The sequence below is a fragment of the Oncorhynchus gorbuscha genome, linkage group LG15 (genome assembly GCF_021184085.1).
Source record: "Oncorhynchus gorbuscha isolate QuinsamMale2020 ecotype Even-year linkage group LG15, OgorEven_v1.0, whole genome shotgun sequence".
NCBI lineage: Eukaryota > Metazoa > Chordata > Actinopteri > Salmoniformes > Salmonidae > Oncorhynchus > Oncorhynchus gorbuscha.
Window position 1 is genome coordinate 141833 of NC_060187.1, and position 27956 is coordinate 169788.

The window sequence follows — 27956 nt, forward strand, 5'->3', positions numbered from 1 at the left end:
TGCAGTCCAAATTTATTGTTAAAAAAAAATCAAACGTTATTTCTATGTTATAGAATATATAGCTAGCTAGATAATATATAGTCCTACTCTCAGTTCATGGTAAGAGAACATTCTCTGCTGTAGGGATGCTGATAGCCTGCTGAGGGTCGAAGGGGAAGTTGGGTCTCAGTGTGTGTTCTGAGCCAGACTCATAAGAGGAGCAGGTTTTCAGTGTGTGTTCCATGCCTGAGTCGTAAAGGGAATTGGTTTTGACATGTGTGTGTGAGTGATGTTCTGAGAGATAGAGGGAGGTGGAATGCCGTGGGGTCTTGTTCCCGAGTTGGGACAGGAAGAAGCGGACTCCGTAAACTTTGATGTTCTCTACATCTATTTCCTCTGACAGCATCACCAAGTGCCTCTGGCCCAACCGCCAATCCTCCCTACTGGCCCGTTGATTGGCAACCAGCGGACTCATGCTCTCTTCATGATGATGCTTCAGCGGCTTGGAGATGAACAGGAAGTCCATCTGACCTGTGATTGGCTCCCTGAGAGAGCTTGTCTGAAGCCGCTTGCTGGTTCCAGAGGGGAGTGGTCTGAAGTAGTTTGGAGGGCCAATCAGAGGCTCTGACATTTTAGGGTTCATCCCATTGAGCACAGGACCCACAGCAGTGGAGCTGCCTCGCTTCTGCCTGGGGGGAGGAGAGGGGAGGAGATGGGCCCTGCTTGAGGGAGGGGGGGGCAGCTGGTTGCTATGCAGCGGGAGTTGTCCCAGTTCTGAGGCCTTACCAACCCTCCCATCAGCAGACAGAACCAAGAGGCTCACACTGTGGGGCCCTGCCACACCCTGTTTCTCCTCCCTTTCTCTCTCTTTTTCCCTCTCTCTCTCCTCCCTCTCCCCTTTCCCCTCACCCTTCTCCCATCTCGCCCCTTCTTTCTCTCTCCTCTCCCTCACCATTATGTCTGCCTGCAGGGAGTCAGTGATGCGGACGATAGCAGAGTGGAGAGTGGTCCTGCTGAGGTTGGGGCTAGGGTTAAGGTTGGGATTAGGGTCTTCTAGGAAGTGGTGTCCAGAGGAGGTGAAGGGCTTGTGTTGGTACGGATCACTGTTGCACACCACAGGGTATGTCTCACTGACTATCTGTGAAAACAACAATACAAGTAGGAAATAAACTCACAGGCCTTACAGAGGCAAAGCCACGACAGGTTGAATACTGGCCCACCCAAATCAGGCTGTCTTAAAATATATGCAAATTAATGGATTCAGCTATTTCAGCCACACCCGTTGCTGACAGGTGAATAAAATCGAACACACAGCCATGCAATCTACATAGACTAATATCGGCAGTAGAATGGCCTTACTGAAGAGCTCAGTGACATAGTCATAGGATTCCACCTTTCCAACAAGTTAGTTAATCGCATTTCCTGCGAGAGCTGCCCAGGTCAACCGTAAGTGCTATTATTGTTAAGTGAAAATGGTTAGGAGCAACAAGGGCTCAGCCACAAAGTGGTAGGCCAAACAAACTCACAGAATGGGACGTCTGTCGAAGCACATAAAAATTGTCTGTCCTCAGTTGCAACACTCACTACCGAGTTCCAAACTTCCTCTGGAAGCAACGTCAGAACAAGAAGTGTTCATCGGGAGCTTCATGAAATGGGTTTCCATGGCCGAGCTGATGCATACAAGCCTAAGATAACCATGTGCAATGCCAAGCGTCGGCTGGAGTGGTGTAAAGCTCGCAGCCAATGGACTCTGGACCATTGGAAACGCGTTCACTGGAGTCATCAATCAAGATTCACCATCTGGCAGTCAGACGGACAAATCTGGGTTTGGCGGATGCCAGGAGAATGCTACCTGCCCGAATGCATAGTGCCAACTGTAAAGTTTGCCCCAGACCACTAAGTTTGGTCAATAGTGGTCTGGGGCTGTTTTTCATGATTCTATCCTTCTAAATTTGTGGCAACAGTTTGAGGAAGGCCCTTTCCCGTTTCAGCATGACAGTGCCCCCGTGCAAAAAAGCGAGGTCCATACAGAAATGGTTTGTCGAGATCAATGTGGAAGAACTTGACCGGCCTGCACAGAGCCCTGACCTCAACCGCTGTCCACATACTTTGATCATCTAGTGAATATAAAAAAATTAATAAATGAATTTAATTTGTAGTTTGTATCGTCTCCTGACTAATCAGACATTTTGGGTAAATGCAGTAGGAGGTTACTGGCATCTTATTGGTTTTATCACAATCACATGGTACGGACAGTTTGTCTGAAATACAGTTTATCAAGGGATGCTGTTTTCTGTCAAATGTGGAGACATTTCCCTCAGCTCTACTATGGAAAGCTCATTTGTTACAGACAGATTTAAGGATTGGAAGCACCTTTGTGAAGCATGAGTCAAGAATCAGGCTAGTAAACCCCACTCTTAAGCACTGTATACATTTGAAGACTACAATGCAAGCCATGGCAATCAAAGCCAGGGTAATGTTATAAATCAACTTAACTATGAGGGCATGGACTATTTATTTATTTATTAATTTTTTTAACCTTTATTTAACCAGGCAAGTCAGTTAAGAACATATTCTTATTTTCAATGACGGCCTGGGAACAGTGGGTTAACTGCCTGTTCAGGGGCAGAACGACAGATTTGTACCTTGTCAGCTCGGTGGTTTGAACTCGCAACCTTCCGGTTACTAGTCCAACGCTCTAACCACTAGGCTACGCTGCCGCCCATAGAGCGTAATCGTGGTTGTAGACAATGTCCTGTTTAGTGTAAAACAAAGTGACACAAACATGGGACATATTGTTTCAGCCATTTCACACGGTGGGCGTAGATTTCAGCGCACATACGGGTGCACACAGTGTAGAGAGCCGAGCTCAAATCATGGAATATATTCAACACATACATTATGGCTGACCCCATATGGTCGATTGTTTGGTCGACAAAGATTTCTTTTAGTCGAGCAGTTGCAAATAGATGTTTTTTTTTATGGCAAACGAGACACCTGCCTGATTTGCACCCATCTCAGTGAACTAATTCATTGACGCGGCTGCAGGGATGGTTGGGTACAAGAAGAAGGGAAGTGTGGGTAAGATGCAGAATGCATTCTTTCCCACCAGTTTGTGCGCATTCATTGTTTCATAACTTCATTGTGTGAATTGTTTAACCTTTGATTGTTAGTGTCTATCAATACAGTATAGTTGATTTTATTACAAACACAAAGTGTGTCTTTTAATGGAAAAACACACGTTTTAAAATTTAGAACAATCCGAAAGATCACTCTTGGTCAACTAAGATTTTATTTTTTTGTCGGGGACAGCCCTAACATACATATCATACTGACCTGAAGTATTGGTTACCATTTTTTTGTAGTTCACATCACAGTTACTGAAAAGGGAGGGGTGAAAGGCTCAGTTAATCCGATCTTGTTCGTCTAAACGCAAATAATTCAGCTCAGTGATTGACAGCATATGTTGACTAACCAATCGAAGTGAAATTAGTTTAAATCTAGTCATTATCAGTTTAATTTATTTCATTCAGGCAAGCTGCTGGGAATTTTATGAATAAATGACTAAACAATATCCTCATTTTAAATAGAACTGTAACTAAGTAAACTATACCCTGTTTTACAATATCTGATTAATAATGTTAGTTCATAAAGAAGGGATTATGTGGCATGAACAAGGAGTAATTAAACATAATGAACACCATTCCAACTAGTCTGGGAGGAACGGGTTGTGGGTTAAGTAAGCAGATAGGGTCGTTAACCTATGGTTGAACCGACGAAACTTAGCTCTGGGGTGTTTTAGATAAGGCAGTGAGTGCATTCCTAGGTTCTGTTAACTAGAACTGTCAGCTAATTGGTGATAATGGTGAGGGGTCAAGAGATAATTCAGTTATGTTGTGTGTCCTGTGTGTGTGTGTGAGTGAGTTGGAATGAACTTCTGAACTTGCTTTATTCTCAGTCGGGAGGAGGAGATTAATTCTAGAAGCAATGAAATGACGTCCTGTTTTGTATATAAACTGTTGTTCGTGGATACTTGAGAGCGCGCTACGAGAATAAATACTATTATCCATTTTTGATAAGACTGGTCTCCGTCTATTTTATGCAAATAAGAATCTTACAAATTCTCATAAAATAGACTAATGAAAACATATTGGAAATAATGAAATTACAGTAACAATTGTTCCTTACAAGCAGATTCCACAAACTTGCCTCTGTCGTCCGAAGGTAGAGCCGAAAGCCATGCACGGACGGGTCTGGACTCGTTATTTAAAGACCTGGCCTCTGAATTGAGGTTTAAAGAACAGGCCGGTATTAGATCTAAGGGCGACTGAGAAGGTGACGGAATCGAACCGGCATTGCTTTTCCCAGTCTACAGGGCAAAGGTAAATAGTCTTTATTCTCGAATTTGGGAGGAAATACACTAGGTTTCTACTTTGTGTTTTAACCAAAATCGATAGGAAGGAAGGAGGTCCGAAAAGACCTAAGGTAACGAATTCTACCACAAATAAATATAACACAGAAGGAAGTGATATAGTAACTTTTGTTAGATAGGACGGTCGTTCTGTACAAATAGGATAGCCATTAATTCAAAAGACATACCTAAATAAAGTTAACCTAAGTAGTCTATCTGTTATGGAAAGTAGCGGATAGATATATTAAAAAGGGGTGAGGATAAATTAGGCTTGGTGAGAAGGCAGGGTAATCCTAGGCGAACGGAATAACTGAACCTATTCAATACTGAAAGAAAGTAATATCCAAGGAGGTGGAGAGGAAACCTAGTCTAGAGAAGTGAGATATGAGATATCATTGACAGTCCCAAGGAACAATAGCTTATAATTGTATACGGGTGAAATTTAATGTCCGATCAAAAGTCAAATATATAGACGAAGTTTCCAGAAAGGGGAAGTAAATAGAAACCCATACACATTGGTTATCATTAGAGACACACACAGTCAGACAGGAAAGAGCAACTAAAGTAACTGGGTAACGGTAAACAGCACATAGATCGTAGTAATACACACACATAGAAGGTAAAAAATAGAAAGGCATAGATAAGTGATTAAATACCATAGCTACTAGTAACGATAAAGATACAGTGCCTTGCGAAAGTATTCGGCCCCCTTGACCTTTGCGACCTTTCGCCACATTTCAGGCTTCAAACATAAAGATATAAAACTGTATTTTTTTGTGAAGAATCAACAACAAGTGGGACACAATCATGAAGTGGAACGACATTTATTGGATATTTCAAACTTTTTTAACAAATAAAAAACTGAAAAATTGGGCGTGCAAAATTATTCCGCCCCTTTACTTTCAGTGCAGCAAACTCTCTCCAGAAGTTCAGTGAGGATCTTTGAATGATCCAATGTTGACCTAAATGACTAATGATGATAAATACAATCCACCTGTGTGTAATCAAGTCTCCGTATAAATGCACCTGCACTGTGATAGTCTCAGAGGTCCGTTAAAAGCGCAGAGAGCATCATGAAGAACAAGGAACACACTAGGCAGGTCCGAGATACTGTTGTGAAGAAGTTTAAAGCCGGATTTGGATACAAAAAGATTTCCCAAGCTTTAAACATCCCACTGTGCAAGCGATAATATTGAGCGATAATATTGAAATAGAAGGAGTATCAGACCACTGCAAATCTACCAAGACCTGGCCGTCCCTCTAAACTTTCAGCTCATACAAGGAGAAGACTGATCAGAGATGCAGCCAAGAGGCCCATGATCACTCTGGATGAACTGCAGAGATCTACAGCTGAGGTGGGAGACTCTGTCCATAGGACAACAATCAGTCGTATATTGCACAAATCTGGCCTTTATGGAAGAGTGGCAAGAAGAAAGCCATTTCTTAACTTCTTGCGTTGAGCCATCCCGGATCCGGTATCGTGACTACAGCCTCAAGCTCATTACCATAACGCAACGTTAACTATTCATGAAAATCGCAAATGAAATTAAATTAATCTATTTGCTCTCAAGCTTAGCCTTTTGTTAACAACACTGTCACCTCAGATTTTCAAAATATGCTTCTCAACCATTGCAAAACAAGCATTTGTGTAACAGTATTGATGGCTAACGTACCATTTAGCATTAGCATTCAGCATGCAACATTTTCCACAAAAACCATAAAAGCATTCAAATAAAATAATTTACCTTTGAAGAAGTTCAGATGTTTTCAATGAGGAGACTCTGTTAGATAGCAAATGTTCCGTTTTTACAAAAAATATTATTTCCGCTCCGTTTTGTTCATCGCGTTTGGGTAAGGAAAATAAATAAATAATAAGTCATTAAAACGCAAACTTTTTTCCAAATTAACTCCATAATATCGACAGAAACATTGCAAACGATGTTTAGAATCAATCCTCAAGGTGTTTTTCACATATCTATCGACGATAAAATCCATCGTGGCAGTTTACTTTCAATTCTGAAGAAATGGAACATGCATGGACCTACAGATTACGCACACAGGACACCGGGCGGGACACCAGGTAAATGTAGTCTCTTATGGTCAATCTTCCAATGATATGCCTACAAACACATCACAATGCTGCAGACACCTCGGGGAATAGACAGAAAGCGCAGGCTCATTGCTGGCGCATTCACAGCCATATAAGGAGACATTGGAACACAGCGCCTTCAGAATCCGGGGCATTTCCTGTATGAAACATCATCTTGGTTTCGCCTGTTGCATTAGTTCTGGGGCACTCACAGATAATATCTTTGCAGTTTTGGAGATATCAGAGTTGTGTCTTTCCAAGGCTGTCAATTCCATGCATAGTCGAGCATCTTTTCGTGACAAAATATTGCACTTAAAACGGGCACGTCTTTTTATCCAATAATGACACAGCGCCCCCATATGTTCAAGAGGTTAAAGATATCCATAAAAAGTGTTGTTTAAAGTTTGCCACAAGCCACCTGGGAGACACACCAAACATGTGGAAGAAGGTGCTCTGGTCAGATGAAACCAAAATTGAACTTTTTGGCAACAATGCAAACGTTATGTTTGGCGTAAAAGCAACACAGCTCATCACTCTGAACACACCATCCCCACTGTCAAACATGGTGGTGGCAGCATCATGGTTTGGGCCTGCTTTTCTTCAGCAGAGACAGGGAAGATGGTTAATATTGATGGGAAGATGGATGGAGCCAAATACAGGACCATTCTAGAAGAAAACCTGATGGAGTCTGCAAAAGACCTGAGACTGGGACGGAGATTTGTCTTCCAACAAGACAATGATCCAAAACATAAAGCAAAATCTACAATGGAATGGTTCAAAAATAAACATATCCAGGTGTTAGAATGGCCAAGTCAAAGTCCAGACCTGAATCCAATCGAGAATCTGTGGAAAGAACTGAAAACTGCTGTTCACAAATGCTCTCCATCCAACCTCACTGAGCTCGAGCTGTTTTGCAAAGAGGAATGGGAAAAAATTTCAGTCTCTCGATGTGCAAAACTGATAGAGACATACCCCAAGTGACTTACAGCTGTAATCGCAGCAAAAGGTGGCGCTACAAAGTACTAACTTAAGGGGGCTGAATAATTTTGCACGCCCAATTTTTCAGTTTTTGATTTGTTAAAAAAGTTTGAAATATCCAATAAATGTCGTTCCACTTCATGATTGTGTCCCACTTGTTGTTGATTCTTCACAAAAAAAATACAGTTTTATATCTTTATGTTTGAAGCCTGAAATGTGGCAAAAGGTCGCAAAGTTCAAGGGGGTCGAATACTTTCGCAAGGCACTGTAAGTATCAAATATGGGTAGTAAATCCTCAAAGGAGGTCCCGGAACTAACGGGAGATGAGCGTTAAATGGAACAGAGAGACAAAAGAAACATTGATTTCGGTCTAAAATGGAGAAAGAAATATGATTTTGATGGCCGTTTAAATGTAGAAAAGATGGAATCACTTATAAAACAGATACATAAGGAATGTGGAAAAGATGTGAAAAAGCAGAATAAACAGAGGTTATACACAGCCGGAGTTTGGCTTTCAGAAGCAAAAAAGAGAGTTGAGGGTGAAAATAGGAGGAAACCCAAAAAGAGCCAAGATGCGCTGCTCTCGGCTCCCGCAGATGAAAAAGTTAGCCAATTGGGCGGGGGTGAGGGTAACAAACTATATCCTTCTCTAGTATACCAAAAATACAGAGGTAATCATGTTGATGAAATAGTGGTTGTGAGAATACGGCTGCAGGAGCTACCCGCACAACCACCACCAGCATATGTGGAGCCTGCTGGAGCAACGGGAGCAGACAGAAAGGGAATGTCAGGCGAAGGGAGTAAGGGGGAGCTGAGATGTTTTAATTGTAATAAAACTGGACAGTTCGCCCAGGAGTGTAACACTCCCTGCAAACATTGTGGCGGATTAGGACATAATCACAGAGATTGTAATTTAACTGAGGGGAAGATCAGAGGTGACAATCGGGGGGGGGTTAGGGTTATTTTCTGTTGTCCCGATGCCGGAGTTACGAATGCAGACAATTGTAGGATGGGTTTATTTGCAGAGAATCTTAGTCATTTACATAGCGGTATAGTGGTGAGCATAGCTGACTTCCAAGCTGGAGTCCCGGGTTCGGTTCCCAGCCAAGGTGTTAACCAAAATCTGAGTTTTTTATTGTAATTAAACTATTTGTATGTTTAGCCTGGAAAGTTATGGTCGCTTGTGTTTGTATAAGATATAAACTGAACATTTTAATAGATTGTTTAAGTTAAATTGATAGAGTAATTCATTGAACTAAAAATAATAACGAAGCGAATTTTGATGCAAGACTATGTCTGTTCACTAAATTATCTTCTGGAATAATGTATTGAGAATTGAGTTGTATTTACATTCCTGTATCAATAGAGGAGACAGTTGCCTAAATAAAAAATAATCTAAATAATAGCGGAGAGATAATGGCGATAGAGAGGTGGCCACCGCAATGTTTTTCATTCTTATAGATTGACTGACATGTTATAATTTTGGCGCGGTGTGTGTTATTTTTAAAGTCTTGGACATTTCATAAGTGTGAAGAGGAAAGAGAAGAGAAGTTGTAAAGGTTGGTTTTAAAGCTTACGATAGAGGTAAGGAAAAACGTTGAAATGAGAGGGGTTATATATTTTGGCCCACTGGGAAAAAAAGAAATAGGATATTAAAATGCTGAAAGTAATAAGAGAGTTAGTTGTTAGAGGCAGGTAGATTTGTTATGGAATAATGTAAAATTGCGTCATTACGTTTGAGAAACAATAACATTACTCAAATTGGTTTGACCGTTGTTCAGGTACACTCTTTTCTGTACTTCTGGCAGTACAATTTTGGTTGATTGATGAAGTAAGTTCTATTCAAGATCCAACAGATGTGATAAATTAGGTTTGGATTTTCGAACCCTGCTGCAGACAGCCAACAATAATTTGTCGCTGTGGAATGGGCATGGACTCATGCGCTTGTTGATGACATCACTCACAGGGCACTTTTGTCACTACGGCAATGATGTGGTGACTGGGGGTGACAGAGAAAATTGCTTGTGTAATTTAGAAGGAAAATGCGTGCATTATTGTTTTGAGTCAATTTTCAGAAGTTGATAAAAATTTCCAACTACATTTTTAAAAGTAGCTGTAAGACTTCAGGGTAGGAAAGATGCTAAAAAGTTTTATGGTTTATGGAGTTTTATGGTCTCTCTTTTAGATGTTTCCTGGGATTATAATCTTGGGGAGAGTGGGTGAGATTGAGGCCATAAACGACTAAATTGAAAAGGGCTTGGAAGGGCTTTTGTTTTTTCATTAAGGTTTGCAAATATACATACATAAAACATTTGTTAGGACTATTTGTTTTAGTGCAAAGGTATTTTAAAGGGGCACGCTCACATATGGATCTTTTTTGATTTTAAGGATAAAGTGTTCTTTAATATGTCTAATGTGGTATGGAACATGACTATAAAAGGGTGGTATGACCTTTGACCTTATCATGGCTATCTCTTGGGGTCTGATCAGCCTCAGGGGAGGGCCATTTGGATAATGAATTTGTGGTCATTTGGGATACTAGTTTTAAGGTAAATTCAGTATAATAGAGTGTATCGCACTGGGACATAATTATAGCTTGAAACCACAGAGGAGGAAGTGGAATGGAGGCAGGACAAATTATGGGGAGCGGGGAAATAAACTCCAGTAAGAAAAGAGGAAGTGGTTCAGGATTCTGTTTTACAACATTGGCTGTGAAGTTTTTGAATTGGCTATTATTGATTTGGTTTTACAACAGAAAAAAAATCCTATTTATCATTGATAATAAATAGGGGGAGATAAGATACATTGAGGTTTGGATAGGAGATATATTAAGCCAATAGGGCAGGAAATTACATAGAAAAATAGTGATTTTATAAGCATTCAAAATTATTAATGAAAATAAATAAGTTTCAGTTCTTCACTATATTATCTCTGTTGAGGATGAATCCCTGCAGGCCCTATGTGATCACTATATTATCTCTGTTGAGGATGAATCACTGCAGGCCCTATGTGATCACTATATTATCTCTGTTGAGGTTGAATCCCTGCAGGCCCTATGTGATCACTATATTATCTCTGTTGAGGATGAATCACTGCAGGCCCTATGTGATCACTATATTATCTCTGTTGAGGTTGAATCCCTGCAGGCCCTATGTGATCACTATATTATCTCTGTTGAGGATGAATCACTGCAGGCCCTATGTGATCACTATATTATCTCTGTTGAGGTTGAATCCCTGCAGGCCCTATGTGATCACTATATTATCTCTGTTGAGGATGAATCACTGCAGGCCCTATGTGATCACTATATTATCTCTGTTGAGGTTGAATCCCTGCAGGCCCTATGTGATCACTATATTATATTATCTCTGTTGAGGACGAATCACTGCAGGCCCTATGTGATCACTATCATATCTCTGAGGATGAATCCCTGCAGGCCCTATGTGATCACTATATTATCTCTGTTGAGGATGAATCCCTGCAGGCCCTATGTGATCACTATCTTATCTCTGTTGAGGATGAATCCCTGCAGGCCCTATGTGATCACGATCATATCTCTGTTGAGGATGAATCCCTGCAGGCCCTATGTGATCACTATATTATCTCTGTTGAGGACGAATCACTGCAGGCCCTATGTGATCACTATCATATCTCTGTTGAGGATGAATCCCTGCAGGCCCTATGTGATCACTATCATATCTCTGTTGAGGATGAATCCCTGCAAGCCCTATGTGATCACTATATTATCTCCGTTGAGGACGAATCACTGCAGGCCCTATGTTTAGGATGAATCCCTGCAGAGTTGAACCCAGAGTCTCTTATGGCACAGCTGGCGCTGCAGTACAGCGCCCTTAACCATCATATCTCTATTGAGGATGAATCCCTGCAGGCCCTATGTGATCACTATATTATCTTTGTTGAGGATGATGAATTACCCGTGTTTATTCAGCAACTGTGTGGAGGGGGGTGTTCAGGAATTAATTCCCTCAAAGTATTGGACAGCTACAGACGTGACATTTCCCCTAACATCCATAGTCGAGTAAAAGGGTAAAGGGGCAGGGTTCCTATGACTTCCTGCTGTACTGTTGAGAGGTTCTTCTCCACCACATGTACTGTTGAGAGGCTCTTCTCCACCACATGTACTGTTGAGAGGTTCTTCTCCACCACATGTACTGTTGAGAGACTCTTCTCCACCACATGTACTGTTGAGAGGTTCTTCTCCACCACATGTACTGTTGAGAGACTCTTCTCCACCACATGTACTGTTGAGAGGCTCTTCTCCACCACATGTTGTGTTGAGAGGCTAAATCTCAATCTAGTCCTGTTGTCCTTTGAATGGGAAGTCAGTGACTCTTTGGACTATGATGAAATAATCGCCATCTGCAACATCAAGCCAAGTGCTGGAAAACGTCAAACACAATAAAAGGTAAGCCTGAAAATTGTTTTATGATTAAGCCAAATATTTTCATGCCTGCCATGGTTGGCCAGGCCTATGTGTTTGATTCAAAGTGAGCTGGGCAACTGTCTTCATACCCACCGTGATATTATGCATGATGGTTTCATGCCTGCCTATACAGTAGTGTTTGTTCATTCAAAGTGAGCTATTCACTTCAAAGTGGGTTCAATGAAAACACATGCAGGGCTTTCTATTTCTATGCAATATACAGTCCGGAGCAGAACCATGGAGCAGAACCTGCTTGCTGTAGGACTCGGGACAGTCGGCCTGTTTTGTCAGCTGTGCGGTTGTGTAGTTGCGCTGCATAATTAGCAATAATAACAGGCATGTTTGCAAAGGGAAATCTGTGGTGTTTCTTGGTCACATTTATCTAAATATGTCAGGGTACTTCTGCCAACGCCACTAAGGGCTTAAATAATTGGCAACCATAAGGGCTTTTGAGGAACAGAATGTAAAATAGTAAAACAGAATGAAAGATAGTTTCCTCTGAGGGTTGGGGGTCAGAGGTTAGGGAACTTACCGGCAGAGGGGGGTAAACTGAAGGGGGTCGAGGGATCAGGACTCTCACATTCTTTCTCTTCAGCTCCTCTGATAGGCTGAGAGAAACACAGTCTGCTGTGACATCATCACTTACAGGAGACACTTCCTCTCTCTGGCTGTCAGTCACTGGAGAATGCCGCTGCCCGTCCCTCACACTCTTCCTTTTCAACCTTCCTCCTCCTCTGCTTTCTCCTGGACAGGAACACAGACACAGCACTTTTTTGTATTTTGAAGTCAGTTAGGAACAAATTCTTATTTACAATGACGGCCTACCAAAAGGCCTCCTGCGAGAACAGGGGCTCGAATAAAAAATAAAGGACAAAACACATCTCCACAACACTACATAGAGACCTAAAACAACAACATATCAAGGCAGCAACACATGACAACACAGCATGGAAGCAACACAACATAACATGGTAGCAGCACAAAACATGGTATAAACATTATTGGTCACAGACAACAGCACAAGGGTAGAGACAACAATACATCACGCGAAGCAGCCACAACTGAGGAAGCGTGTCCATGATTGAGTCTTTGAACGAAGAGATTGAGATACCTCTAACCCCAACCAAGGCTGACCTCTAACCTGCAACCTAAATGAAGTATATCAAATGTTACCTGTGAAAGTACTAAGGGTTTGGTGTCTGCCAGAGGGGGGAGGGGTTAGAAGGGTTGCTGCACTACAGTTACTGTAGTACAGGGGTAGATGGATACTATAGATGTTGTTGGCCTTGGGGCAGTTACTGTAGTACAGGGGTAGATGGATACTATAGATGTTGTTGGCCTTGGGGCAGTTACTGTAGTACAGGGGTAGATGGATACTATAGATGTTGTTGGCCTTGGGGCAGTTACTGTAGTACAGGGGTAGATGGATACTGAAAATGATGAAAATAATCATGGACTCTAAACCTTCAAGCTGTATACTGGACCCTATTCCAACTAAACTACTGAAAGAGCTGCTTCCTGTGCTTGGCCCTCCTATGTTGAACATAATAAACGGCTCTCTATCCACTGGATGTGTACCAAACTCACTAAAAGTGGCAGTAATAAAGCCTCTCTTGAAAAAGCCAAACCTTGACCCAGAAAATATAAAAAACTATCGGCCTATATCGAATCTTCCATTCCTCTCAAAGATTTTAGAGAAGGCTGTTGCGCAGCAACTCACTGCCTTCCTGAAGACAAACAATGTATACGAAATGCTTCAGTCTGGTTTTAGACCCCATCATAGCACTGAGACGGCACTTGTGAAGGTGGTAAATGACATTTTGATGGCATCGGACCGAGGCTCTGCATCTGTCCTCGTGCTCCTAGACCTTAGTGCTGCTTTTGATACCATCGATCACCACATTCTTTTGGAGAGATTGGAAACCCAAATTGGTCTACACGGACATGTTCTGGCCTGGTTTAGGTCTTATCTGTCGGAAAGATATCAGTTTGTCTCTGTGAATGGTTTGTCCTCTGACAAATCAACTGTACATTTCGGTGTTCCTCAAGGTTCTGTTTTAGGACCACTATTGTTTTCACTATATATTTTACCTCTTGGGGATGTTATTCGAAAACATAATGTAAACTTTCACTGCTATGCGGATGACACACAGCTGTACATTTCAATGAAACATGGTGAAGCACCAAAATTGCCCTCGCTAGAAGCATGTGTTTCAGACATAAGGAAGTGGATGGCTGCAAACTTTCTACTATTAAACTCGGACAAAACAGAGATGCTTGTTCTAGGTCCCAAGAAACAAAGAGATCTTCTGTTGAATCTGACAATTAATCTTAATGGTTGTACAGTCGTCTCAAATAAAACTGTGAAGGACCTCGGCGTTACTCTGGACCCTGATCTCTCTTTTGAAGAACATATCAAGACCATTTCGAGGACAGCTTTTTTCCATCTACGTAACATTGCAAAAATCAGAAACTTTCTGTCCAAAAATGATGCAGAAAAATTAATCCATGCTTTTGTCACTTCTAGGTTAGACTACTGCAATGCTCTATTTTCCGGCTACCCGGATAAAGCACTAAATAAACTTCAGTTAGTGCTAAATACGGCTGCTAGAATCCTGACTAGAACCCCAAAATTTGATCATATTACTCCAGTGCTAGCCTCTCTACACTGGCTTCCTGTCAAAGCAAGGGCTGATTTCAAGGTTTAACTGCTAACCTACAAAGCATTACATGGGCTTGCTCCTACCTACCTCTCTGATTTGGTCCTGCCGTACATACCTACACGTACGCTACGGTCACAAGACGCAGGCCTCCTAATTGTCCCTAGAATTTCTAAGCAAACAGCTGGAGGCAGGGCTTTCTCCTACAGAGCTCCATTTTTATGGAACGGTCTGCCTACCCATGTCAGAGACGCAAACTCGGTCTCAACCTTTAAGTCTTTACTGAAGACTCATCTCTTCAGTGGGTCATATGATTGAGTGTAGTCTGGCCCAGGAGTGGGAAGGTGAACGGAAAGGCTCTGGAGCAACGAACCGCCCTTGCTGTCTCTGCCTGGCCGGTTCCCCTCTTTTCACTGGGATTCTTTGCCTCTAACCCTGTTACGGGGCTGAGTCACTGGCTTGCTGGGGCTCTCTCGTGCCGTCCCTGGGGGGGTGCGTCACCTGGGTGGGTTGATTCACTGTTGTGGTCGGCCTGTCTGGGTCCCCCCCCTCCCCTTGGGTTGTACCGTGTCGGAGATCTTTGTGGGCTATACTCGGCCTTGTCTCAGGATGGTAAGTTGGTGGTTGAAGATTTCCCTCTAGTGGTGTGGGGGCTGTGCTTTGGCAAAGTGGGTGGGGTTATATCCTTCCTGTTTGGCCCTGTCCGGGGGTGTCCTCGGATGGGGCCACAGTGTCTCCTGACCCCTCCTGTCTCAGCCTCCAGTATTTATGCTGCAGTAGTTTATGTGTCGGGGGGCTGGGGTCAGTTTGTTTATCTGGAGTACTTCTCCTGTCCTATTCAGGTGTCCTGTGTGAATCTAAGTGTGCGTTCTCTAATTCTCTCCTTCTCTCTTTCTTTCTCTCTCTCGGAGGACCTGAGCCCTAGAACCATGCCCCAGGACTACCTGACATGATGACTCCCTGCTGTCCCCAGTCCACCTGGCCATGCTGCTGCTCCAGTTTCAACTGGCCTGGGCCCTAGGACCATGTCCCAGGACTACCTGACATGAGGACTCCTTGCTGTCCCCAGTCCACCTGGCCATGCTCCTGCTCCAGTTTCAACTGTTCTGCCTTACTATTATTCAACCATGCTGGTCATTTATGAACATTTGAACATCTTGGCCACGTTCTGTTATAATCTCCACCCGGCACAGCCAGAAGAGGACTGGCCACCCCACATATGCTCTCTCTAATTCTCTCTTTCTTTCTCTCTCTCGGAGGACCTGAGCCCTAGGACCGTGCCCCAGGACTACCTGACATGATGGCTCCTTGCTGTCCCCAGTCCACCTGACTGTGCTGCTGCTCCAGTTTCAACTGTTCTGCCTTATTATTATTTGACCATGCTGGTCATTTATGAACATTTGAACATCTTGGTCATGTTCTGTTATAATCTCTACCCGGCACAGCCAGAAGAGGACTGGCCACCCCACATAGCCCGGTTCCTCTCTAGGTTTCTTCCTAGGTTTTGGCCTTTCTAGGGAGTTTTTCCTAGCCACCGTGCTTTTACACCTGCATTGTTTGCTGTTTGGGGTTTTAGGCTGGGTTTCTGTACAGCACTTTGAGATATCAGCTGATGTACGAAGGGCTATATAAATAAATTTGATTTGATTTGATACTATAGATGTTGTTGGCCTTGGGGCAGTTACTGTACCAGAGGGGTAGATGGATACTATAGATGTTGTTGGCCTTGGGGCAGTTACTGTAGTACAGGGGTAGATGGATACTATAGATGTTGTTGGCCTTGGGGCAGTTACTGTAGTACAGGGGTAGATGGATACTATAGATGTTGTTGGCCTTGGGGCAGTTACTGTAGTACAGGGGTAGATGGATACTATAGATGTTGTTGGCCTTGGGGCAGTTACTGTACCAGAGGGGTAGATGGATACTATAGATGTTGTTGGCCTTGGGGCAGTTACTGTAGTACAGGGGTATATGGATACTATAGATGTTGTTGGCCTTGGGGCAGTTACTGTAGTACAGGGGTAGATGGATACTATAGATGTTGGCCTAGGGGCAGTGAGGATGAGGAGGGTTAGAGGTAGAGGACAGTATTACATAGTGAGGATGAGGAGGGTTAGAGGAGGACAGTATTACGTGGTGAGGATGAGGAGGGTTAGAGGAGGACAGTATTACATGGTGAGGATGAGGAAGGTTAAGGGAGGACAGTATTACATGGTGAGGATGAGGAGGGTTAGAGGTAGAGGACAGTATTACATGGTGAGTAGGGTTAGAGGTAGAGGACAGTATTATATGGTGAGGATGAGGAGGGTTAGAGGAGGACAGTATTACATGGTGAGGATGAGGAAGGTTAGAGGAGGACAGTATAACATGGTGAGGATGAGTAGGGTTAGAGGTAGAGGACAGTATTATATGGTGAGGATGAGGAGGGTTAGAGGTAGAGGACAGTATTACATGGTGAGTAGGGTTAGAAGTAGAGGACAGTATTACATGGTGAGGATGAGTAGGGTTAGAGGTAGAGGACAGTATTATATGGTGAGGATGAGGAGGGTTAAGGGAGGACAGTATTACATGGTGAGGATGAGGAGGGTTAAGGGAGGACAGTATTACATGGTGAGGATGAGGAGGATTAGAGGAGGACAGTATTACATGGTGAGGATGAGGAGGGTTAGAGGAGGACAGTATTACATGGTGAGGATGAGGAGGGTTAGAGGAGGACAGTATTACATGGTGAGGATGAGGAGGGTTAGAGGGAGAGGACAGTATTACATGGTGAGGATGAGTAGGGTTAGAGGTAGAGGACAGTATTACATGGTGAGTAGGGTTAGAGGTAGAGGACAGTATTATATGGTGAGGATGAGTAGGGTTAGAGGTAGAGGACAGTATTACATGGTGAGTAGGGTTAGAGGTAGAGGACAGTATTATATGGTGAGTATGAGGAGGGTTAGAGGTAGAGGACAGTATTATATGGTGAGGATGAGGAGGGTTAGAGGTAGAGGACAGTATTACATGGTGAGGATGATGAAGGTTAGAGGAGGACAGTATTACATGGTGAGGATGAGTAGGGTTAGAGGTGGAGGACAGTATTATATGGTGAGGATGAGGAGGGATAGAGGTAGAGGACAGTATTACATGGTGAGTAGGGTTAGAGGTAGAGGACAGTATTACATGGTGAGGATGACACAACAGTGGTAGGCTTGATTACCAACAACGACGAGACGGCCTACAGGGAGGAGGTGAGGGCCCTCGGAGTGTGGTGTCAGGAAAATAACCTCTCACTCAACGTCAACAAAACTAAGGAGATGATTGTGGACTTCAGGAAACAGCAGAGGGAACACCCCCCTATCCACATCGATGGAACAGTAGTGGAGAGGGTAGCTAGTTTTAAGTTCCTCGGCATACACATCACAGACAAACTGAATTGGTCCACTCACACTGACAGCGTCGTGAAGAAGGCGCAGCAGCGCCTATTCAACCTCAGGAGGCTGAAGAAATTCGGCTTGTCACCAAAAGCACTCACAAACTTCTACAGATGCACAATCGAGAGCATCCTGGCGGGCTGTATCACCGCCTGGTACGGCAACTGCTCCGCCCTCAACCGTAAGGCTCTCCAGAGGGTAGTGAGGACTGCACAACGCATCACCGGGGGCAAACTACCTGCCCTCCAGGACACCTACACCACCCGTTGTTACAGGAAGGCCATAAAGATCATCAAGGATATCAACCACCCGAACCACTGCCTGTTCACCCCGCTATCATCCAGAAGGCGAGGTCAGTACAGGTGCATCAAAGCTGGGACCGAGAGACTGAAAAACAGCTTCTATCTCAAGGCCATCAGACTGTTAAACAGTCACCACTAACACTGAGTGGCTGCTGCCAACACACTGTCATTGACACTGACCCAACTCCAGCCATTTTAATAATGGGAATTGATGGGAAATGATGTAAATATATCACTAGCCACTTTAAACAATGCTACCTTATATAATGTTACTTACCCTACATTATTCATCTCATATGCATATGTATATACTGTACTCTACATCATCGACTGCATCCTTATGTAACACATGTATCACTAGCCACTTTAACTCTGCCACTTTGTTTACTTTGTCTACACACTCATCTCATATGTATATACTGTACTCGATACCATCTACTGTATGCTGCTCTGTACCATCACTCATTCATATATCCTTATGTACATGTTCCTTATCCCCTTACACTGTGTATAAGACAGTAGTTTTGGAATTGTTAGTTAGATTACTTGTTGGTTATCACTGCATTGTCGGAACTAGAAGCACAAGCATTTCGCTACACTCGCATTAACATCTGCTAACCATGTGTATGTGACAAATACAATTTGATTTGATTTGATTTTGATTTGATTTTGAGTAGGGTTAGAGGAGGACAGTATTACATGGTGAGGATGAGGGTTAGAGGTAGAGGACAGTATTACATGGTGAGGATGAGGAGGGTTAGAGGAGGACAGTATTACATGGTGAGGATGAGGAGGGTTAGAGGTAGAGGACAGTATTATATGGTGAGGATAAGGAGGGTTAGAGGAGGACAGTATTACATGGTGAGGATGAGTATGGTTAGAGGTAGAGGACAGTATTACATGGTGAGTAGGGTTAGAGGTAGAGGACAGTTATATGGTGAGGTAGAGGACAGTTATATGGTGAGGATGAGAAGGGTTAGAGGAGGACAGTATTACATGGTGAGGATGATGAGGGTTAGAGGTAGAGGACAGTATTATATGGTGAGGATGAGGAGGGTTAGAGGTAGAGGACAGTATTATATGGTGAGGATGAGGAGGGTTAGAGGTAGAGGACAGTATTATATGGTGAGGATGAGGAGGGTTAGAGGGAGAGGACAGTATTACATGGTGAGGATGAGGAGGGTTAGAGGTAGAGGACAGTATTATATGGTGAGGATGAGGAGGGTTAGAGGGAGAGGACAGTATTACATGGTGAGGATGAGGAGGGTTAGAGGTAGAGGACAGTATTATATGGTGAGGACGAGGAGGGTTAGAGGTAGAGGACAGTATTACATGGTGAGGATGAGGAGGGTTAGAGGTAGAGGACAGTATTATATGGTGAGGATGAGGAGGGTTAGAGGTAGAGGACAGTATTACATGGTGAGTAGGGTTAGAGGTAAAGGACAGTATTATATGGAGAGGATGAGGAGGGTTAGAGGTAGAGGACAGTATTACATGGCGAGTAGGGTTAGAGGTAGAGGACAGTATTATATGGTGAGGATGAGGAGGGTTAGAGGTAGAGGACAGTATTACATGGTGAGTAGGGTTAGAGGTAGAGGACAGAATTATATGGTGAGGATGAGGAAGGTTAGAGGTAGAGGACAGTATTATATGGTGAGGATGAGGAGGGTTAGAGGAGGACAGTATTATATGGTGAGGATGAGGAGGGTTAGAGGTAGAGGACAGTATTACATGGTGAGTAGGGTTAGAGGTAGAGGACAGTATTATATGGTGAGGATGAGGAGGGTTAGAGGTAGAGGACAGTATTACATGGTGAGTAGGGTTAGAGGTAGAGGACAGTATTATATGGTGAGGATGAGGAGGGTTAGAGGTAGAGGACAGTATTATATGGTGAGGATGAGGAGGGTTAGAGGAGGACAGTATTACATGGTGAGGATGAGGAAGGTTAGAGGAGGACAGTATTACATGGTGAGGATGAGTAGGGTTAGAGGTAGAGGACAGTATTACATGGTGAGTAGGGTTAGAGGTAGAGGACAGAATTATATGGTGAGGATGAGGAAGGTTAGAGGTAGAGGACAGTATTATATGGTGAGGATGAGGAGGGTTAGAGGAGGACAGTATTACATGGTGAGGATGAGGAAGGTTAGAGGAGGACAGTATTACATGGTGAGTAGGGTTAGAGGTAGAGGACAGTATTATATGGTGAGGATGAGGAGGGTTAGAGGTAGAGGACAGTATTACATGGTGAGTAGGGTTAGAGGTAGAGGACAGTATTATATGGTGAGGATGAGGAGGGTTAGAGGTAGAGGACAGTATTATATGGTGAGGATGAGGAGGGTTAGAGGAGGACAGTATTACCTGGTGAGGATGAGGAAGGTTAGAGGAGGACAGTATTACATGGTGAGGATGAGTAGGGTTAGAGGTAGAGGACAGTATTATATGGTGAGGATGAGGAGGGTTAGAGGTAGAGGACAGTATTACATGGTGAGTAGGGTTAGAGGTAGAGGACAGTATTATATGGTGAGGATGAGGAGGGTTAGAGGTAAGAGGACAGTATTACATGGTGAGTAGGGTTAGAGGTAGAAGACAGTATTATATGGTGAGGATGAGGAGGGTTAGAGGTAGAGGACAGTATTACATGGTGAGGATGAGGAGGGTTAGAGGTAGAGGACAGTATTACATGGTGAGGATGAGGAGGGTTAGAGGTAGAGGACAGTATTACATGGTGAGGATGAGGAGGGTTAGAGGTAGAGGACAGTATTACATGGTGAGGATGAGGAGGGTTAGAGGTAGAGGACAGTATTACATGGTGAGGATGAGGAGGGTTAGAGGTAGAGGACAGTATTACATGGTGAGGATGAGGAGGGTTAGAGGTAGAGGACAGTATTATATGGTGAGGATGAGTAGGGTTAGAGGTAGAGGACAGTATTACATGGTGAGTAGGGTTAGAGGTAGAGGACAGTATTATATGGTGAGGATGAGGAGGGTTAGAGGTAGAGGACAGTATTACATGGTGAGTAGGGTTAGAGGTAGAGGACAGTATTATATGGTGAGGATGAGGAGGGTTAGAGGTAGAGGACAGTATTACATGGTGAGGGAGAGGAGGGTTAGGGGAGGACAGTATTACATGGTGAGGATGAGGAGGGTTAGAGGAGGACAGTATTACATGGTGAGGATGAGGAGGGTTAGAGGTAGAGGACAGTATTACATGGTGAGTAGGGTTAGAGGTAGAGGACAGTATTACATGGTGAGGATGAGAAGGGTTAGAGGAGGACAGTATTACATGGTGAGGATGACGAGGGTTAGAGGTAGAGGACAGTATTACATGGTGAGGATGAGGAGGGTTAGAGGAGGACAGTATTACATGGTGAGGATGAGGAGGGTTAGAGGTAGAGGACAGTATTACATGGTGAGTAGGGTTAGAGGTAGAGGACAGTATTACATGGTGAGGATGAGAAGGGTTAGAGGAGGACAGTATTACATGGTGAGGATGACGAGGGTTAGAGGTAGAGGACAGTATTACATGGTGAGGATGAGGAGGGTTAGAGGTAGAGGACAGTATTATATGGTGAGGATGAGGAGGGTAAGAGGAGGACAGTATTACATGGTGAGGATGAGTAGGGTTAGAGGTAGAGGACAGTATTATATGGTGAGGATGAGGAGGGTTAGAGGTAGAGGACAGTATTACATAGTGAGTAGGGTTAGAGGTAGAGGACAGTATTGTATGGTGAGGATGAGGAGGGTTAGAGGTAGAGGACAGTATTACATGGTGAGGATGAGGGTTAGAGGTAGAAGACAGTATTACATGGTGAGGATGAGGAGGGTCAAAGGTAGAGGACAGTATTACATGGTGAGTAGGGTTAGAGGTAGAGGACAGTTATATGGTGAGGTAGAGGACAGTATTATATGGTGAGGATGAGGAGGGTTAGAGGTAGAGGACAGTATTATATGGTGAGGATGAGGAGGGTCAAAGGTAGAGGACAGTATTACATGGTGAGTAGGGTTAGAGGTAGAGGACAGTTATATGGTGAGGTAGAGGACAGTTATATGGTGAGGATGAGGAGGGTTAGAGGTAGAGGACAGTATTACATGGTGAGGATGGAGAGGGTTAGAGGAGGACAGTATTACATGGTGAGGATGACGAGGGTTAGAGGTAGAGGACAGTATTATATGGTAAGGATGAGAAGGGTTAGAGGTAGAGGACAGTATTATATGGTGAGAATGAGGAGGGTTAGAGGAGGACAGTATTACATGGTGAGGATGAGTAGGGTTAGAGGTAGAGGACAGTTATATGGTGAGGATGAGGAGGGTTAGAGGTAGAGGACAGTATTACATGGTGAGGATGAGGAGGGTTAGAGGTAGAGGACAGTATTACATGGTGAGTAGGGTTAGAAGTAGAGGACAGTATTACATGGTGAGGATGAGGAGGGTAAGAGGTAGAGGACAGTATTACATGGTGAGTAGGGTTAGAGGTAGAGGACAGTATTATATGGTGAGGATGAGGAGGGTTAGAGGTAGAGGACAGTATTACATGGTGAGGATGAGGAGGGTTAGAGGTAGAGGACAGTATTACATGGTGAGGATGAGTAGGGTTAGAGGTAGAGGACAGTATTACATGGTGAGTAGGGTTAGAGGTAGAGGACAGTATTACATGGTGAGGATGAGGAGGGTTAGAGGTAGAGGACAGTATTACATGGTGAGTAGGGTTAGAGGTAGAGGACAGTATTACATGGTGAGGAAGAGTAGGGTTAGAGGTAGAGGACAGTATTATATGGTGGTGAGGATGAGGAGGGTTAGAGGTAGAGGACAGTATTACATGGTGAGGATGAGGAGGGTTAGAGGTAGAGGACAGTATTACATGGTGAGGATGAGTAGGGTTAGAGGTAGAGGACAGTATTACATGGTGAGTAGGGTTAGAGGTAGAGGACAGTATTACATGGTGAGGATGAGGAGGGTTAGAGGTAGAGGACAGTATTACATGGTGAGGATGAGGAGGGTTAGAGGTAGAGGACAGTAATACATGGTGAGGATGAGGAGGGTTAGAGGTAGAGGACAGTATTATATGGTGAGGATGAGGAGGGTTAGAGGTAGAGGACAGTATTACATGGTGAGGATGAGTAGGGTTAGAGGTAGAGGACAGTATTATATGGTGAGGATGAGGAGGGTTAGAGGTAGAGGACAGTATTACATGGTGAGGATGAGGAGGGTTAGAGGAGGACAGTATTACATGGTGAGGATGAGGAGGGTTAGAGGTAGAGGACAGTATTACATGGTGAGGATGAGGAGGGTTAGAGGAGGACAGTATTACATGGTGAGGATGAGGAGGGTTAGAAGTAGAGGACAGTATTACATGGTGAGTAGGGTTAGAGGTAGAGGACAGTATTACATGGTGAGGATGAGGAGGGTTAGAGGAGGACAGTATTACATGGTGAGGATGAGGAGGGTTAGAGGTAGAGGACAGTATTACATGGTGAGTAGGGTTAGAGGTAGAGGACAGTATTACATGGTGAGGATGCTGAGGGTTAGAGGTAGCGGACAGTATTACATGGTGAGGATGAGGAGGGTTAGAGGTAGCGGACAGTATTACATGGTGAGGATGAGGAGGGTTAGAGGTAGAGGACAGTATTACATGGTGAGGATGAGTAGGGTTAGAGGTAGAGGACAGTATTACATGGTGAGGATGAGGAGGGTTAGAGGTAGAGGACAGTATTACATGGTGAGGATGAGGAGGGTTAGAGGTAGCGGACAGTATTATATGGTGAGGATGAGGAGGGTTAGAGGTAGAGGATAGTATTACATGGTGAGGAGGGTTAGAGGTAGAGGACAGTATTACATGGTGAGGAGGGTTAGAGGTAGAGGACAGTACCCCCTTTAACCCACCTGTCCTGTGTCCAATCCTCCAGGGAAGGTATTCAGGGCTGGAGAAGGTGCAGACGCTCACTCTGCTGCCGACGGCCTCCTTCAGTTTGCAGCTAAAGTCTTCTGTGGTGGACGAGGCTGCTGTTGCTGGCTTTGATACCCTGGACGTAAAACATTTGTACAGAAACCGGGTTAGGTTCTACAAATTAAGCATCTGCCAAGGGTTAGGGCCCTAGACATGAGACACTATACTAGTACTAAGACACTTCCTACCCCAACCCAATAGTGTATTAGTACTAAGAAAACTCCTACCCTAAGCCAACAGGTACATCATACCCTAACCCAACATCTAAAATGGCGGCGGAAGAAATGGCAGCAGTTTTACGGGCGCCCAACCAATTGTGCTATTGTGGGGTTTTTTGCGTTATTTGTAACTTATTTTGTACAGTCGTGGCCAAAAGTTGAGAAGGAGACAAATATTGATTTTCACAAAGTCTGCTGCTTCAGTTTGTATGATGGTAATTTTCATATACTCCAGAATGTTATGAAGAGTGATCAGATGAATTGCAATTAATTGCAAAGTCCCTGTTTGCCATGTAAATGAACTGAATCCCCAAAAAACACTTCCAATGCATTTCAGCCCTGCCACAAAAGGACCAGCTGACATGTCAGTGATTGTCTCGTTAACACAGGTGTGAGTGTTGACGAGGACAAGGCTGTTGACGAGGACAAGGCTCTGTCATGCTGATTGAGTTCGAATAACAGACTGGAAGCTTCAAAAGGAGAGTGGTGCTTGGAATCATTGTTCTTCCTCTGTCAACCATGGTTACCTGCAAGGAAACACATGCCGTCATCATTGCTTTGCACAAAAAGTGCTTCACAGGCAAGGATATTGCTGCCAGTAAGATTGCACCTAAATCAACCATTTATCGGATCATCAAGAACTTCAAGGACAGCGATTCTATTGTTGTGTAGAAGGCTTCAGGGCGCCATAGAAAGTCCAGCAAGCGCCAGGACCGTCTCCTAAAGTTGATTCAGCTGTGGGATCGGGGCACCACCAGTACAGAGCTTGCTCAGGAATGGCAGCAGGCAGGTGTGAGTGCATCTGCACGCACAGTGAGGAGAAGACTTTTGGAGGATGGCCTGGTGTCAAGAAGGACAGCAAAGAAGCCACTTCTCTCCAGGGACAGACTGATATTCTGCAAAAGGTACAGGGATTGGACTGCTGAAGACTGGGGTAAAGTCATTTTCTCTGATGAATCCCCCTTACGATTGTTTGGGGCATCCGGAAAAAAGCTTGTACATGTATACATCCTCTACTGTATACAACCTCTACTGTATACAGCCTCTACTGTATACAGCCTCTACTGTATACAACCTCTACTGTATACAACCTCTACTGTATATAACCTCTACTGTATACAGCCTCTCTACTGTATACAACCTAACCCAATAATTTATTAGGACTAAGACACCTCCTAACCCAGTAGTTTATTATGCTGTAGTTTGTTCCTCTTACCCAAAGTACATGGTTTATTCTGACTAATTCTACCGTAATTTGTTGTGCAGAAACTCTTGCTCCACGTTGATGTCAGTGGTGGTCTTGGGTTTGGAGATGAGGGTCCTGCGAGCGTTGGGGAACTCAAAGTCCCAGTCACAATTGACAGTCAGAGGCAGGACCAGGTCTGGCTTCCTGCAGGAGGCACAGCAGCATCGGGGGGCATGGCTCAGCAGACGACTCTTCTGGAGAATTTAGCAGGTTCACAACAATTTACTTCCAGGTGCATGAAGGGGGGAAATGTAAAGTTTAGCTATGTACTATTTGGGGTTGATATACATTAAACATGTTGTGGAGCATGTACTGTGTTCCTTCTGAGAATATATTACTAACCATAGTCAATAATATAAATATAAGATTAAGATCAATTTAACTAGTGTGTTAGATGACTTGAAATAGCTAAAACCTTCATTGATGGAACAACAAACCAACCTCCTGTAATGCCAGTGAATAAATACAACATAATAAGTAAATAGTAACAAGAACGTTAGCTTGATAGCTGACTAAATAAAAGGTTAGGGCTAAGCTAGTCAACTACTTGCCCTTGCATGCCCATCCAGGACTTTCTTGGAGTGGTTGTCCAAGACATTAAATGAGGCAAGAAGTCTGGTTGTCATCTTTAGACACTGAAATTACATCAGAAATACATTAGCAACATAGCTATATAACGTTATACTGTTCGTTGAGCTACTTCACTGCCAACAGTGGCAGCTAACGTTAACTATCAGCCAAACGGAGTTGGACACATCTTTCAACTTAAAATACCTAGCTAGCTACTGTTTATGACACTGGTAATAGCCTGCTAACAGGCGACACAGCCTTGACATTATAGTTCGTCTCTGTTAGCAAGCTAACTACCATCTTTCCAGCTCGCCATACAAACTACTATTGACCGTTACCATAGCAACACACGAACAGAAGCCAATAGGGGAGACAGAAACTAGATGTGTAGTGGTAGAACAGCGCCCTCCTGCGGTTCAGTATAAGTACAACGTTTCAATGCTATGGAACCCCGTTTGGGTCTTACGTGTAAAAAATGTATATATATACATACACTATATATATACACTACTACTACATATATACTACTATGCTTTACAAAAAATATAAACGCAGCATGTAGTGGTGGTCCCATTTTTAATGAGCTGAAATAAAATATCCCAGATATGTTCCATACGCATAAAAAGCTTATTTCTCTCAAATGTGCACAAATTTGTTACATCCCTGTTCATGAGCATTTAATCTTTGCCAAGATTTTAATTTTTTTTTCACCTTTATTTAACCAGGTAGGCTAGTTTTGAACAAGTTCTCATTTGCAACTGCGACCTGGCCAAGATAAAGCATAGCAGTGTGAACAGACAACACAGAGTTACACACGGAGTAAACAATTAACAAGTCAATAACACAGTAGAAAAAAAGAGTATATACATTGTGTGCAAAAGGCATGAGGAGGTAGGCGAATAATTACAATTTTGCAGAGTGATAAATGATCAGATGGCCATGTACAGGTAGAGATATTGGTGTGCAAAAAAGCAGAAAAATAAATAAATATAAACAGTATGGGGATGTAGGTGAAAATGGGTGGGCTATTTACCGATAGACTATGTACAGCTGCAGCGATCAGTTAGCTGCTCAGATAGCAGATGTTTGAAGTTGGTGAGGGAGATAAGTCTCCAACTTCAGCGATTTTTGCAATTCGTTCCAGTCACAGGCAGCAGAGAACTGGAACGAAAGGCGGCCAAATGAGGTGTTGGCTTTAGGGATGATCAGTGAGATACACCTGCTGGAGCGTGTGCTACGGGTGGGTGTTGCCATCGTGACCAGTTAACTGAGATAAGGCGGAGCTTTACCTAGCATGGACTTGTAGATGACCTGGAACCAGTGGGTCTGGCAACGAATATGTAGCGAGGGCCAGCCGACTAGAGCATACAGGTCGCAGTGGTGGGTGGTATAAGGTGCTTTAGTAACAAAACGGATGGCACTGTGATAAACTGCATCCAGTTTGCTGAGTAGAGTGTTGGAAGCTATTTTGTAGATGACATCGCGAGGATCGGGAGGATGGTCAGTTTTACTAGGGTAAATTTGGCGGCGTGAGTGAAGGAGGCTTTGTTGCGGAATAGAAAGCCGACTCTAGATTTGATTTTAGATTGGAGATGTTTGACATGAGTCTGGAAGGAGAGTTTACAGTCTAGCCAGACACACCTAGGTACTTATAGATGTCCACATATTCTAGGTCGGAACCATCCAGGGTGGTGATGCT

General features: G+C 43.6%; 1 protein-coding gene across 1 annotated transcript; it reads right to left on the reverse strand.

Moving 5' to 3' along the window:
- Positions 1-26313, reverse strand: LOC123996437. The gene is made up of 5 exons (XM_046299806.1): positions 26239-26313; positions 25691-25881; positions 24160-24299; positions 12434-12645; positions 1-1117 (listed from the first exon to the last, which is right to left on the reverse strand). Exons 1-5 carry the CDS (start codon positions 26311-26313, stop codon positions 95-97), a joined length of 1641 nt encoding a protein of 546 aa, XP_046155762.1. The 3' UTR covers positions 1-94.
- Between the last annotated feature and the right edge of the window lie 1643 nt (positions 26314-27956).